The sequence below is a fragment of the Stigmatopora argus genome, chromosome 5, assembly GCF_051989625.1.
Source record: "Stigmatopora argus isolate UIUO_Sarg chromosome 5, RoL_Sarg_1.0, whole genome shotgun sequence".
NCBI classification, from domain to species: Eukaryota; Metazoa; Chordata; class Actinopteri; order Syngnathiformes; family Syngnathidae; genus Stigmatopora; species Stigmatopora argus.
The window spans coordinates 13653789-13669173 of record NC_135391.1 but is presented as its reverse complement, the minus strand read 5'-3'; the positions used below and the strand labels follow the sequence as shown (position 1 = coordinate 13669173).

The following is a 15385-nucleotide window of genomic DNA, read 5'->3' as shown; positions in this document are numbered from 1 at the left end:
GATGACCGCGCCCTACCGGCGTGAGCGCGCATTTTTCATGTCGGAGCGCGCTAAAACTGCGGGACATGACGTTTCCGCAAACCCGGCTGTTCGCAATTCGTTTCGCATTCTATCAATCACGCGTGGTGCGCAATGCGTTTAACACGAGACTTGCCGTTTGCTGCGAGGGGAGCAAAATACACGCAGTAAAGCGTCGGATAAACTCCTCTCAGTCGGCTTGCTTTGTTACGAAACCAAACGCACAGTTAAAAGTGCGCTTGGCCATTCTGAAAGCAGTAAAAAATGAGCGTTTGATGTCTGCCTTCTAATTGGCAAACGCTTACGTCAGTCATTTTTTTCGTCGCTCACCATTGGGTGAGTCAAAGTGTAACCGCCCATTGACGTTTCATATAAAGTTAATCGACGGTCGGCCATCTTTTTCCGTTCGTTGTCGTGCACCCGTCACTGCCCAATAAGCCTTTTCTTCTTATTTGAAGTCAAGCAGCAGACATGTCGCTACCAAAAGTCTTCTTCGACGTCGCCTGCGACGGCTCGTCTCTTGGCCGTGTGGTGATGGAGGTAAATAAAGTCGTGGCATGCGCTTCCTTTGTGAAAGCTCCTGAGTTTTTGGTCGCACGCGGAAGGCCAGCCTCGCGGTCAGCATCCCGGCAGTATGTCGTTAGTCTCACGTTTAGGACCTGCAAAGCTCCAATTATCGAAAAAAACATTTTTTTTATTTGGCGTTCTACTTAATCCCATTTGTATCTATTACGGAAGCGCACAGTTTAACGTGTTTTTATCGTAGTCTTCATCTTTAAGGGTACGTGTTTAATATTTTCATTTGTAAATACGTTTGAGTGTTTTTTGCCACATTTAAGTGAACTACTAATGACTGATTTCCACATTCAATGTGGCGGCCATCTATACCCTATGACGTAGACTCACTCTTAAGGGGGACTTTACACATTTGAGTCACGTTCCCGCTCTCGCGTCGAGGCAGCTAATGCTAACCGGGCACGGGGATTTACGTTAGCGTGCAGGCGTTCATTGCATGGTGGGCATTATCTTGAGACGAATTATAAAGTCAAACGTTTAGCCTAGAAACTCGTTGTCCTATTTGCTTTATGACTCGTGACTTGGACCAATGGTGGCTCCTTTGCGACGTTTGGCGGGACTGCGACACTTGTTCCTTCTGGAAACTTCCACTCTGCAGCGGCCGGAAAAGGGAGGGGGGTGGGAGGGAACCAAATGAGAGTGGGCGAGGAGGGTGCGCTGCACCTCTTACCCACGTTGCCGAATCACAAAGAACGTTTATTAAGTAAAGTATGTTTTGTGTAATGCAGGTCTTAAACGTCTTGACCGAATGCCAAGTCTTTAAAAAAATGATTAACTCATTTAGGTACGTTTAAAAAAAAAAGCCTATTCGGCCTAATGAGAGTACTGGTAGTGCGTCCTGTTCCTATTGGCATTTGAGAAAACGCCATTTTAGGCTTCACCTTCGAATCCACACCCCTTAACTTTTTGTGGTGTGGTTTCTAACATGGGTTGGGAACCTTTCTGACTGAGAGCCATAAACAATTCATATTTTCAAATGTTTCCTGAGTGCCACACCCAGAATCTAAAAATAGAAATACACGAAAATGCATGCCCTTTTTAAAGTACAAAATCTCTGAATTCTTTGGGTAATGTTACGCTGTTGCTTATCAGGGTTTCAGTTGGGAGTATGCATGCAGGAGATGGTTATGGAAAAAATTGATTAAAAAGGCTAAAAAATGTATTGTCAACTCCACAGTACCGACGTGACGCTCCTATTGATGTGCTTGGACTCGGCGGTTTGCATATTTTACCTCACAGGCTAGTGGTGGCCCGTAAGCGAGTGTCAAAAGAGCCACATATGGCTCCAGAGCCATGGTTTCACCACCCCTGTTTTAGAAGTATCTTCAAAGAAAAGTGGTTGTATGCAGGCCAAATTGTTTTGAAGCTGAGCCACCACTGCTAACTTCAACATCAGTGTAGTTCTCATATTGGTGATTTTGATAATGGAGACTTGTCAAAGTGATTTAAAAAAAAAAAAAAAAAAAAAAAAAGATTAGTACTAATGTATTTTTTTATCTGTTGATTACAACTATTGTGTATAAAATATGAGGCTGCTTTGATAATGCCACATTGGCCAATGAGGATTTTGTCCAAATTATGTCAAAAGTCAAGTTGTCAGATCAAATTTCAAGTACATAGTCATGAATATTATGTACTAAACGTATGTTTGAGAAAAATAAATACAATTGACTGAGGTGAGGCTGAGAATGTTCAGAATCCACTATAATTAAACCCTTTTTTGAAACAAAGGAAGTGTGTGGCCAAATTCTCTTTATTTAACTCTTTAAAAAAATATATAATAATAAAAAAAACCTGAGTATTGTAATACTAATGGATGTTTCATTGTCATTAAATCCTGGCTGTTTGTGATTGGCTTTCCAAAGATCCATTTTGATCTGTCCTGAGTCTAGGGCAAAAAATAAATTTGATCTATTTTCTGTTTATATAAAGCTGCGCGATGACGTGGTTCCCAAGACGGCTGAAAATTTCCGGGCCCTTTGCACTGGTGAGAAGGGCTTTGGCTACAAGGGCAGCACCTTCCACCGTATCATCCCTGGATTCATGTGCCAGGTGAGTGAGTCAGCAAGCGAGCGATCCTTGGTGGCAATCACACCGGCATTGCGCTTGTCTTGTGCAGGGTGGCGACTTCACCAACCACAACGGAACTGGTGGCAAGTCCATCTACGGAAACAAGTTCGCCGATGAGAACTTCACCCTGAAGCACACGGCGCCTGGCACCTTGTCCATGGCCAATGCTGGACCCAACACCAATGGGTCGCAGTTCTTCATCTGCACTGCTGTGACCAGCTGGTGAGAAACCTGATGTTGGGGTGTTTTTCCTGGCCATTTAAGGACTTCGTTGTGGGGGGGAAATGTATCTGCTGATCTCTAGAGTTTGAGGCATACACTTAACGTAATATGAAAGAGTAGAGATGTTAATGACCAGACCATCTCATTTTCTGAACTGCACTAGGGTCGTGGGGGGTGCTGGAGCCTATCCCAGCTGACTTCAGGCCAGAGGCGGGGGAAACCCTGAATTGGTGGCCAGCCAATCGCAGGGGACAAGCAGACAAACAAGCATTCGCGCTCACACTCATACCTAGGGGCAATTTAGAGTGTCCAGTCAGCCTACCATGCATGTCTTTGGAATGTGGGAGGAAACTGGAGTACCTGGAGAAAACCCATGTAGGCCCGGGGAGAACATGCGAACGCCACACAGGTGGCCCGACCTGGATTTGAACCTGGGTCCCCCACTGTGAGGCCAATGCGCTAACCACTCGCCCGCCGGGCCGCCCATGACCTGATAACATGATCGGAAATGGGGCTGGTCATGATGAAATTTAATTTTGAATAAAGGGGAGGGAGGGCCACCCAGGTACAATATATTCTAAAAGTACATTGATATTGTCAAAAGATAATAAGGGGGGAGTTGTGGTAGCTGGTATGGGAAACTAAGCAAAACGTCCTACAAGAGGAATGTCTTTGGGTGTGTCATTGTTTACTTTTTATGCTTGACTCCCAATCACGGGCGCACACCTTTTGTATACTGCGCAAATTTCAAAACTCAGCCAAAACAAGTCAAGTCCGACAGCTAAGCTTAAATACCAGCCCAACTGAGATTGAAATGATTAAAGGAAAGTTGAAAATAATCAGGGGGTTCCCAAACTTTTTCATACAACTGTATTTTGTATGCTGAAACATTTGTAAGTAGAGGTACTATTTTAAGAAAAAAACAAGTATTTATTTGGTGTCCTCAGGTTGGACAAAAAACACGTGGTTTTTGGCTCTGTGGTGTCGGGCCTTGACGTGGTCAGAGCCATGGAGGCCAGGGGCTCCCAGAGCGGGAAGACTAATGGCAAAATCACCATCAGCAACTGCGGCCAGATCTGAGAGCGTCCCAGGCCCTCCGACGTGTCTCGTTGGAAACCCCATCCCCATCATTCATTCCACATTCCAGCTAATAGTGGAACAGCTTATTTCCTCATTTTGGGTTAGTTTTTGTAACGATTCCAAACTTGTGACTTTGCCTTGAAGAGTTTGATTTGCATTAACCTTCTTCAAAACGGTTTTCTTTTCTTTGACAAAATAAAAAGATAGCCCTGATGATTCAACGTTGCCTCCGAATTTTGTCTTTGTTTAACGGTGCGCTACATTTGAAGGCGTTCAAGGGTTAGGGTCATAAGGACAAATCGTCTATCGCAGTCAAGAGGAATTATTTTTATAGTTAAGGAATTAAAGTTTGAATAAACACATGAGATTCTCAACTGTGTGAACAATAAACACCGATGGTTAGATGCATTGTGAGAGGCATTTTAGTCTGAGGATTTGAGTGATGCTGACCAATACTAGACCAGCATCTAATGATAATAATTGTTTACCACGTATGCTCAAATTACTTTAAAACACGTTTGTAGTTGTTTTTTTGCAAATAAAAGTCTTATTTTAAAACGGATACAGAAAGCTGGTGTAACTTTTAATTGGTATCTGAATTTTGTTTTCATTGTGCACAAAAGCAAAACAGCAGATGCCACTAGTCATAAAACTTCAATATATTAGTAGATCAAGACAATTTTCAACGTTTTGACAGCTTTTATTTTTAGATATGTTGAAACCATAATACGTCTCTTATTTTGCCGATAATCTAAAAACGATCTGTGTTTTGTATATCTATGGTGGCTTCCCCCGAGTGCGGCGTGGCTTTACGCCATTACGTAGGGATCCTGGTCACGTGACCGGTGACGTCCTTTGGAAATGTAGCGTCAGCCACCCCGCAGAAAGAAGGCGTCCGCTTCCCTCGCGTACATGTCTGACGGGAGCAAAAACAGCTTCCGCCGTCCCCGCGGTGGCTTCCCAGCCCTGTCGTGCTTCGTCACCATGGACGCCGAGCGGGGAGGATGCGGAGCGATATGAGACGACGACCATGTGCTCCACCGAAAACGACCCGGCGGAACTCCATCCGACGGGTACGTAAACGCATCTCCGGTCGGTCGGTTGACGAGGCATACGATTTGCTGCCTTGTCTTCAGACCCTGCGCTCATTCTGGAGTTGAAAACCCGGCGCCCGCCGTCCTTGGAGGGTCGGCCCGGCTGCGAGACCTGGAGCGTGGATTTCTCCCCCGACGGAGCTTGGTTCGCCTGGTCCATGGGCCACGGCATCGTGTGGGTGGTCGCCTGGCCACTCGACTCGCAGTACGTACGTCTTGTTCCTAACAAACCATTATCGACGGCGCACTTTTGACTTCCAACTTCCACTTTTGACTTCCAACTTCGCTGAATTAGTTACAAAATACTACCATTTGTAAATGTCGAAAAAGCCAATGAATGTTATCAAAAAATATGTCGAACAACAACTTCCGAGATTGTGGTTACCTCATCTTAAAACAATGACAATACGAAACAACAACAAAAATGTCGTCGTTCTCGAAGTTTACAAACGGAATGGTTTTGAATCATTAAAAAAACATTGTAGTCGCAATATTTGAAAGTAAAAAAATAGGATAAATGATAGTCAATTCTATATCTTTGCAAACACTTTTAAAAAAATCTAATGTTCAAATGTTTGTACTGAGGTGCGCAGCTGTTTTCTTAATTACCTAACAAACGCAACAATGCAGGGATCGGTCACCAATTTTAATACGTTTTAGTTAGCTTTGTGACTCCACTCCACTTTTCATTTTTGTCTTTATTTCAGGCCACGAAAACGTATTGTTTTCAATGTTAACTTTTATTATTATTTCGTTAACGTTAACCTTGGTTGCTTATGCTTATTGTATTTACGTATATTCTCTAATGCAGTGTTTCCCAATTGGAAATTGTCATAAAAGTCATAAATTCATCAAAACTAACTTTTGGTGACACTTAGGTCAGTGTGAAAAATTAGATTTTGGAATTAATCCAGAGGGTTTATTTGATTCCTGGTTAGAAAAAATTAGAAACTTGACATTTTCTCAATGCAAAAAATCTCAAAAAAGGTTGGGAAACAGTGATCTAACGATTAAAAAGAAAAGTTTTCTTGTGGACATTGTGCACTTTGTGGATTTAATTGATTTCCTGGCGTACACGATCAGTTTTAAACAAATCGGCCAATTACGGCATTGCCTGTCGTCGATGGCCAATTTACCGCATTGGCAAATATCCACATTGGTCAGGCTCTAAAATAATAAAAAAATGAACTCAACACTGCCAGAACTTTGATCTAATCACTGACCGAGTAAATGATTGACATTTTTTGTGCACACTTGTTGTCCTCTGCCCTTGCAGAGAAGGTCGCGATGGCAAGGTGGACCGAGCAGATAAAAGCTTCAGTTGCGGCCATGCCGTTTGGGGCCTGGCCTTCGGCCCGCAAGTTCCCAAAAAGTCCGACAAACAAACCAGCCATGACAGGACGCTACTTTTGGCTACCGGCTTGGAAAACGGCCTCATCAAAATTTGGAATGTTCTCACGGGTGAGTGTGCTTTTCTTCATTTGAAGTGGGTGGAGCTGGAAGGGAACAATTACCGTATTTTCTGCACTATAAGATGCACCTTCAATGAATGATATTTTTTTTAAAAATCCATAGATAAGGTGCACCCACGGGTCTACAGTAGAGGCTGGGGTTACGTTATACATCCACTAGATGGTGGTGCGCTAAAGGGAATATCACCAAAACAGTCAGATAGGTCAGTCAAACTTTATTAATAGATTACAAATCAGCTTTCTGACAACTCCATTCACTCCCAAAATGAATAAACAACTATTTTATTATTTTCCACAAGGTAAAGTATTAGTATTGACCAACCTTGTTCAACTGTAAACTCAAGGAAACGCGTAAAGCTCACTATCAGTTCATTCCTCATCTATGAATCCCTCAAATTCTTCGTCTTCAGTGTCCGAACTGAACAGCATGCACCGCGCACGGGGGGAAATTGAGTTGCCGGCTGCTTACTGCAGTTGCGAGACCTGTTGCGGATCAATATTGATCCATATACAAGGCGCACTGGATTATAAGGCGCATAGTCTTTTTTTTAAATTAAAGGCTTTAGGTGCGCCTTTTAATGCGGAAAATACGGTAATCACTGCCATTCCACCCAGGTAAATCCCTCATCATGCGGGTTCAATTTTTTTTATTCCTAGTGGTTACCACTCGCTTGTTTTCCTTGGAAAAGGATATTGTGGACGTATTTCGCTTCTTTCTTGGTAAAACACACGCTAGATTAATTTTATGCCGCAATGGCGTGCTACGCCTTTAGCATAGCAACGTCACTTTTTCGGTCAGTCATGATTTCTCGTTTTTTCTTGGGCTCATTGGCGCTTAGGAGGGATTTTCAAGGACGATTTGAAATCCAAAAAAGGTTGGGATAGGCTCGGCGTAGTCTTTCTCTTCAGGTAATGTAATCTGAAGAAACCAGGAAATGGCAAAACGTAGTCGAGCTCTGCCTTTGATAGAATTCGACGCCCCATTCTTCTTCTACGGTGAAATATGGCTTCTTCTTCAGCGCTGAGTGCCACCCAATTCAGTGCCGAAGAAGAAACGGGGCCCCGACTCCCCCCGTTTTTCAGTGTGAATTTTGACATTTTCCTGAACGTATTTTTATACTTAATATAAAAAAAATGCGATGTCCTGAAGCCGCCAAGTGGTGAAGATCACAGTTCTACTAATGAACCCTTAAAAGGTGAATTAGGGTTCAAAAAGACAATTTAACAAAGAATGAATCAAATATAATAGTAGCCATAATACACAAATACAGTAAGTACACCTACTGTTTATGTGGATAGGCATTTGCAGGGGATTGATTTATGATGATATTGTCATGAACGAGTTGAACAACATACTAGTGAGGGAGTATTTGTAATACGTAGTTAAGTCCTCACCATTGCACAATAGCAAACATACTTTACTTTTGGGTGTGTGCTTATCAAGGCATGGCCGTGTTGGACCTTCACGGCCACGAGGGCGTCGTGCGGAACCTGCTCTTCCCTCCCAACGGGACGCTTACCCTGGTGTCATCGTCTCGCGACAAGACCCTGCGGGTTTGGGACTTGGCGCGCAAAGGTGCGTTTCTACCTCCACGCGACAGGGCCCATTTTAGCAAGCAGTGTTGCTGCTTTTCCCCCCACTCATTCAATGGTAGCCAAAAAGAAACATGTATGAAAAGACATTCACCAGAATTAAAAGGCACCCAAAATATAGCATTCCTTTAACTGCTTTTTCTTCACCAGGAAAAAAAAATAATGACCCTCGATTTTATTGGGGGGGTGTAAAAACTTAACATAAGGAATGATGGTAAACAGTCATACAATACTGCACATATTTTTTTAGTAAAATGGTCATGGTTTTGTTGTAGCGTGACGTCAACTACCACAGCACATACTCTGCCACATATCCTCATCAAATGACAGTCACAAATTATTTTCCGTTGTTAATTGTGGGGTTCACAGTTGGGCTGCTTCAACCTGCCCACACAAATTCGTATTTGGCACATGAGGCTATTATCCTAAAAGATGTTTATTTTCAAATCCATTTTAGCAACTAATCGAGTTAACAAATTGGCTGCCAATCATATTGATAGTGAAAAATTATGATTCATTGCCATTGACGCTGCCCAGTCCGCCCAGTTAAAACAAATGAAATGATGATAAAAAATCATGAATACAAAGCAAAACGCTGGTATTTATCTCCTCATGTGATCAGGGAAGAACGTTCAGGTGCTGTCTGGACACAAAGACTGGATCAGCTGCTGCTGCGTGTCATCGGATTGCAGCATGATGGCCACCGTGGGGCGCTTTGATCGGGTGAGCTATCTTTGGCCAAACAGTCGTTTATCGACGCTACTGTATTGGCCCGGATATTAACTGTTGTTCTTTGCATAGAAATGAGACTGAAAAAGTGTCGGTCGTCTTACATTCAGGGTCCAGACATTATACGTATTCACAACGCTAGATGGTGCCAGATATCTTTAAAGCAAATGCTGAACACTTTGGTTAGTGCAGTTATTGCAATTTTGTTGTTTTATCCCAGGAGATTGGTTCATTTACATTTTAAAAACCAGAAGCCAATCATTTACAAATGTGATTGCACTTTAGTTGTAATAAATCTAAAATAAGAACAGAATTATCTGACTGAGGAACAAGCTAATAAATCACAGCAGGGGCAGGAAGCGCCATTCTTTTATCTTTATTTCTTTTTCAGGAAAAGTACATTCTTTAGAAAGCTGGAAGTGAATGGAAACCAAAACAAGTGTTCTTTTGTGCACTCGTTCGCAGATGGTGTGTCTGTGGAGCCTCCGCTCGTACACGCTCATCCGCAACCTGATGGGCGGCGCCCACAAGACGCTTTACCTGCTGTCGTCCTGCGACTTCTCACCCGACGGGGCGCTGCTGGCCACCGCTGCCTTCAGCGGGGCCAGTTGGTGGATCGACCTGTGGGACCCGTACACCGCCGAGAAGCTGGCTACGCTCGCGTAAGTGCAGCATTTGATTGAGTTCAAGAGTGTTTAAGTATATATTTCCATTTATTGACTAATTCCCATAGTCTGCTACAGAAAAAAAAAATCCTCATTCACAAGTTTCAATCCACAACTATTCATTTTGGCCTACAACTCAATTCTGGTTAGAAATTAATTACTAAAAAGCCATTGTTGCCGATAAATCGGTATACCGTCTTTGCCGTGCCTTTTCACAGAGACTACTTTGAGGACTACGGCCAAAACCAGATATCGTCCATCCAGTTCTCCCCCACCGGTTTGCACTTGGCCATCGTGACGGACGACAGGTGAGCCCATGGTCGCGTCACGGCCCGGCGCCGACAGCTGAGGGCTGACCCGCTTCCGTCGCGCAGAGCTCTGGGCATCTGGGAACCCGGAAAGCCAGGACTGAGCATGCAGACCAAAGCCGAACGCAACTCCAACGGCCTGTGCTGCAAATACCATCCGCGAGGGGGCGTCATCGCCACCGGGTAATATGACACCCCTTTGCCAAACGGCACATTATCGTCACACGTCAGCCTACTCAAACTATTAAAATATATATATATATAATAAGTTGGGAAAGGTGAAATTTGCAGCGTTATTTATTTTCCTCCCTGCTCAGAACCCGCGATGGCCACGTGAGGTTTTGGCGCGCTCCGCAGACCGTGCCTGCCCTGCGTCACATGTGCCGCGCCACCCTACGCCACTCTGTGTCCACGCACCAGCTGGAGCCTTTGCCCCTGCCCAAACGCATCTTCCAATACCTCACGTACCGTGACATCGCCGCTTCACACTTGCATTGATGGAAGTGGGCTTAGGAAATAGGAAAAACAGTGGCATTTTTATTTTATAAATGATCCTTCCTAATATTATTGCACTCTTTTGATAATGCTGCTAATTTATTTGATTGTACTTTTTCCCTGTGATGCAACACTACTGTCTACACTTATTTTATTAACTTTGATTCCAAATTCTATAATGCGTATTCTTTTGTTGTTGTTGAGAAAGACTTAATAACCAAGCTATGTGATAATAGGCCAATTCCTTTGATTTTGCTATATACAGGAGAGATTTGGTGGTCCGATATAAAGATATATATGAAACGGGTTCAAAATTCCAGGCTTTTCTTTCATTGTATACCTTGTTTATGGTGATTAATGCCACGATGGAGGCAGTGACCTACTTAATATTTTTACTTTAAAAAACTCAAAAACACACAGTGGTCAGTGAAATATTCTCTAAAAGTGACTTGCCTTTTTCCTCATTTCATGTTTGCATTACAGTGGTACCTCGAGATACGAGCTTAATTCGTTCCGGGACTGACCTTGTATGTCGATATTCTCGTAACTCGTACGTACGTTTTCCATTGAAATGAACTAAAAACAAACCGGTGAATCGTAGATCCGCCCAGTGGTCGTAGATATCTGTTATACACGAAAGATGTGGCAAAATAGACGGTGCGCTACAATGATAAACAGTCTCATGTCTTGGCCACCTGGCTTTCTCGTATCGCAATTTTTTTCTCATATCTAGAGGTAAATATTTTCCCTCTAAATGTTACTTGTACAGACGCTCCCCTACTTACGAACGCAATTGGTTCCGAGCGATTGTTCATAAGTTGAATTTGTTTGTAAGTTGATTCAGTGCTATATTTTGTATTATAATTTATGTTTAAGGCTGATATAAGTATATTGAAGGTTTATATAAGTGCATTTGTATGTTTAAGGCTTGTATAAGTAACACGCATTGGTTTGAAAAAAAAAAACATTTAATAAAATGGAGAGAATATGTACAGTACTGTAGAGAGAGAGAGAGAGAGATTTATGTATTAGAAACTGAAACTTTCAGAAGTCACTGTGGTCCAGTGGCAAAGACAATGGGTCAGAACTTCAGGTGGACTCGAGTTCAATTCCACTCTTTGCAATTCTCAAATTGTTTATTGAGGTAATGAAAAGGATAGATATAACTTCCAATCACATCATTTTAGAAGTCACTGTGGTCCAGTGGCAAAGACAATGGGTCAGAACTTCTGGTGGACTCAAGTTCAAATCAGGAATGAGTTCAATTCCACTCTTTGCAATTCTCAAATTGTTTATTGAGGTAATGAAAAGGATAGATATAACTTCCAATCACATCATTTCAGAAGTCACTGTGGTCCAGTGGCAAAGACAATGGGTCAGAACTTCAGGTGGACTCAAGTTCAAATCAGGAATGAGTTCAATTCCACTCTTTGCAATTCTCAAATTGTTTATTTAGGTAATGAAAAGGATAAATATAACTTCCAATCATGTATAGGCGGGCCGCCTCGTGGTGTAGTGGGTAAGTCACCTGCCTGCGACGTGGGTGTCGAGGGTTCACGTCCCGGTGTCGCCAGTCAACGACTGTATGGTGTCGGCAGTCGGCCGCAGGCCGACTGTCGAACACCACCAAGAACCCCCCCTCCCAACTGTCTTCCGGTCAGCCGAAGGCTGACCGGAAATATTGTTTTGCTGAAAAAAATGACTAAGTCTTTATTTGAATGAAAAAAGGATTACCCATTTACTGAACTACTAGTGTAGTGATTAGTCAAACGAGAGCGGGATTCGAACCCCATCTCCCACATGGCAGTCAAATCCACTAACTTGAGGTCTGTCTGACCCATTGTCTTTGCCACTGGACCACAGTGACTTCTGAAATGACATGATTGGAAGTTATATTTATCATTTTCATCACCTCAATAAACAATTTGAGATTTGCAAAGAGTGGACTTGAACTCACTCCAGATTTGAACTTGTGTCCAACTTCAATTTCAACCCATTATTCTTGCCACTGGACCACAGTGTCTTCTGAAATGATGTGATTGGAAGTTATATTTATCCTTTTAATTACCTCAATAAACAATTTGAGAATTGCAAAGAGTGGAATCAAACTCACTTCTGATTTGAACTTGAGTCCACCTGAAGTTCTGACCCACTGTCTTTGCCACTGCACCACTGTAAAGTTGGAAGTTGTATTTATCCTTTTCATTACCTCAATAAACAATTTGAGAATTGCAACGAGTGGAATTGAACTCACTCCTGATTCCCGCCCAATGATTTTGCCAGTCGACCACAGCAACAACTAGAATGTGAAGAATCAGAAGTCAGATTTATTCTCCGACTCTCTTAGCCTTACTTGCTATGTCATTTTTTAAAGGAAAAAAAGCCTTACTATACTATGTCGTTTTTTAAGAAAAGAAGCCTTACTATACAATATCGTTTTTTAAGAAAAAAAGGCTTCCTCTACTATGTCGTTTTTCAAGAAAAAAAGCCATGCTATACTATGTCGTTTTTTAGGGAAAAAAAGCCTTACTATACTATGTCATTTTTTAAAGGAAAAAAGCCATACTATACTATGTCGTTTTTTAGGGGGGAAAGCCATACTATACTATGTCGTTTTTTAGGGAAAAAGCCTTCCTCTACTATGTCGTTTTTCAAGAAAAAAAGCCATGCTATACTATGTCGTTTTTTAGGGAGGGAAAGCCATTCTATACTATGTCGTTTTTTAAGAAAAAAAGCCTTACTATACTATGTCGTTTTTTAAAGGAAAAAAGCCATACTATACTATGTCGTTTTTTAGGGGGAAAAGCCACACGACATACTATGTCGTTTTTTAGGGAAAAAGCCTTCCTCTACTATGTCGTTTTTCAAGAAAAAAAGCCATGCTATACTATGTCGTTTTTTAGGGGAAAAAAAGCCATACTATACTATGTCGTTTTTTTAGGAAAAAAAGCCTTACTATACTATGTCGTTTTTTAAGAAAAAAAGCCTTACTATACATGGTCTTTTTTAAACAAAAAAGCCTTACTATACATGGTCATTTTTTAAGAAAAAAGCCTTACTATACATGGTCTTTTTTGTAAATAAAAAGCCTTACTATACTATGTCGTTTTTAAAGACAAAAAAGCCTTACTATACTGTGTCGTTTTTAAAGAAAATAAGCCTTACTATACTATGTCGTCTTTAAAGAAAAAAGCCTATACCATGTTGTTTTTTAAGAAAAAAGCCTTACTATACTATGTCGTTTTTTACGGAAAAAAAAGCCTTACAATACTATGTCGTTTTTTTAAAAGAAAAAAGCCTTACAATACTATGTCATTTTTTAAGAAAAAAAGCCTTAACGAACGCAATTGGTTCCGAGCGATTGTTCATAAGTTGAATTTGTTTGTAAGTTGATTCAGTGCTATATTTTGTATTATAATTTATGTTTAAGGCCGATATAAGTATATTGAAGGTTTATATAAGTGCATTTGTATGTTTAAGGCTTGTATAAGTAACACGCATTGGTTTGTACTGAAAAAAAAAAATAATAATAAAATGGAGAGAATATGTACAGTACTGTAGAGAGAGAGAGAGAGATTTATGTATTAGAAACTGGCCAAAAGAAGCGACCTAACGACGATTGCACAGTTTTCTTCTTTTTTTCATCATAAATGATGCGGTAGCACTTTATGGCATCATTCAATTGATTTGCAAACTTTGTGCAACATTCAATATTTTGGGTCCTGCTGCTCGATCTTTCTGTTTATAAATGGTACTGACGGTCGAACGATTCAATGCCCGTGAAACGCTCACCACTCTCACGCGCATCAAGCTTCGTTATTATTGCCACTCGTTTCAAATGAAATGGCTTGCCTCTTCCTTGCAACTCCCTCAATAGAAGCCTTTAGCTTTTTACCAACCATATTCAATATTGGATGCATGAGATATTTAATGATACAAATGAAAAAGGTTCTTTGCACACTGGAGATACATTCACGCACTTCCGCATTGCAACGAAGAAGAAGGTAGATGCTGGGTGAGCTGAGCTCTCACAGCGCCAGGCGTCGGTATTAGCGGCGGAAAGAAGTACTACTCCGAAAAAGGCGCGAAATACAAAATTGGACTTGGGAACATTTTTGGACTTAAACGCAATTTGCAGACATGTTCGTATGTACCGTTGTTCGTAAGTTGAATGTTCGTAAGTAGGGGAGCGTCTGTATCTCGAAATGCTCGTATGTCGGGGTGCTCGTATGTTGAGGTACCACTGTATTATTCTTACACTATAAATCTTCATATATACAGGGTGTCCATAGTCTCTTTACATTTCAAAAAATTATTAAAAATGCAATTGATTAGATATTTTAGTCAGATTTGTTCATTTATATTTCATGTTTGTTTTTATTTTTTTTATCACACTGCATTTGGGTGTTTCAGGGATTCTCTGTGAAAGAGGTGACGTTAAATGAACCCCTACAAAATGGCTACCCCCTCAAGAGAAGGCACGATGTGTCTTATGGTTTATTGAAACAAAATCAGATAGGTAGACTCAACGAAACTACAGAATATGGAAGACATCCACCACCACGTCCCTAAATTTGTGCATGACAGAGGAAATTTATGGAGACATGGACAGTGTTAAATAAAGGAAGAAGTGAGCGACCAAGAACATCGTCTTTACACGATCAATGATGTTCTTGGTTCGCCACTCCTTTCTTTATCTTGTTCTGTCCCGGTCTCCATAAATTTCTTGTGCCATGCACGAATTGACGGACCTGATGTGGATCTCTTCCATACTTCGTTCTGTAGTTTCGCTAAGTCTGCCTATCTGATTTTGTTTCAACAAACCATGAGACACATTGTGTCTTCTCTTGAGGGGTAGCCATTTCAACATCACCTCTTTCACAAAAAGAATCCCTGAAACACAAATGCAGTGTGATAAAAAAAAAAAAAAACATGAAATATAACAGAATAAATCTGAATAAAATATCTAATCAATTGCACTTTTAATACATTTTTGAAGTGGTAAAGAGACTATGGACACCCTGTATATATTTGGCGGACACAAGCTGCATAGTGCTGAGGTA

At 41.4% G+C, this 15385-nt stretch overlaps 2 protein-coding genes across 2 annotated transcripts; both read left to right on the top strand.

Annotated features, from left to right (window-relative positions):
• Positions 1-388: 388 nt before the first annotated feature.
• LOC144074497 (peptidyl-prolyl cis-trans isomerase-like) lies at positions 389-4187 on the top strand. Its single transcript, XM_077600963.1, has 4 exons — positions 389-558; positions 2527-2646; positions 2714-2886; positions 3834-4187. Exons 1-4 carry the CDS (start codon positions 490-492, stop codon positions 3964-3966), a joined length of 495 nt encoding a protein of 164 aa, XP_077457089.1. The 5' UTR covers positions 389-489; the 3' UTR covers positions 3967-4187.
• Positions 4188-4813: 626 nt separating this feature from the next.
• wsb2 (WD repeat and SOCS box containing 2) lies at positions 4814-10636 on the top strand. The gene is made up of 9 exons (XM_077601270.1): positions 4814-5039; positions 5103-5265; positions 6337-6521; positions 7977-8108; positions 8748-8848; positions 9320-9516; positions 9738-9827; positions 9894-10010; positions 10145-10636. The coding sequence occupies exons 1-9, from the start codon at positions 4997-4999 to the stop codon at positions 10323-10325; spliced, it is 1209 nt and encodes a 402-aa protein (XP_077457396.1). The 5' UTR covers positions 4814-4996; the 3' UTR covers positions 10326-10636.
• The last annotated feature ends 4749 nt before the right edge of the window (positions 10637-15385 follow it).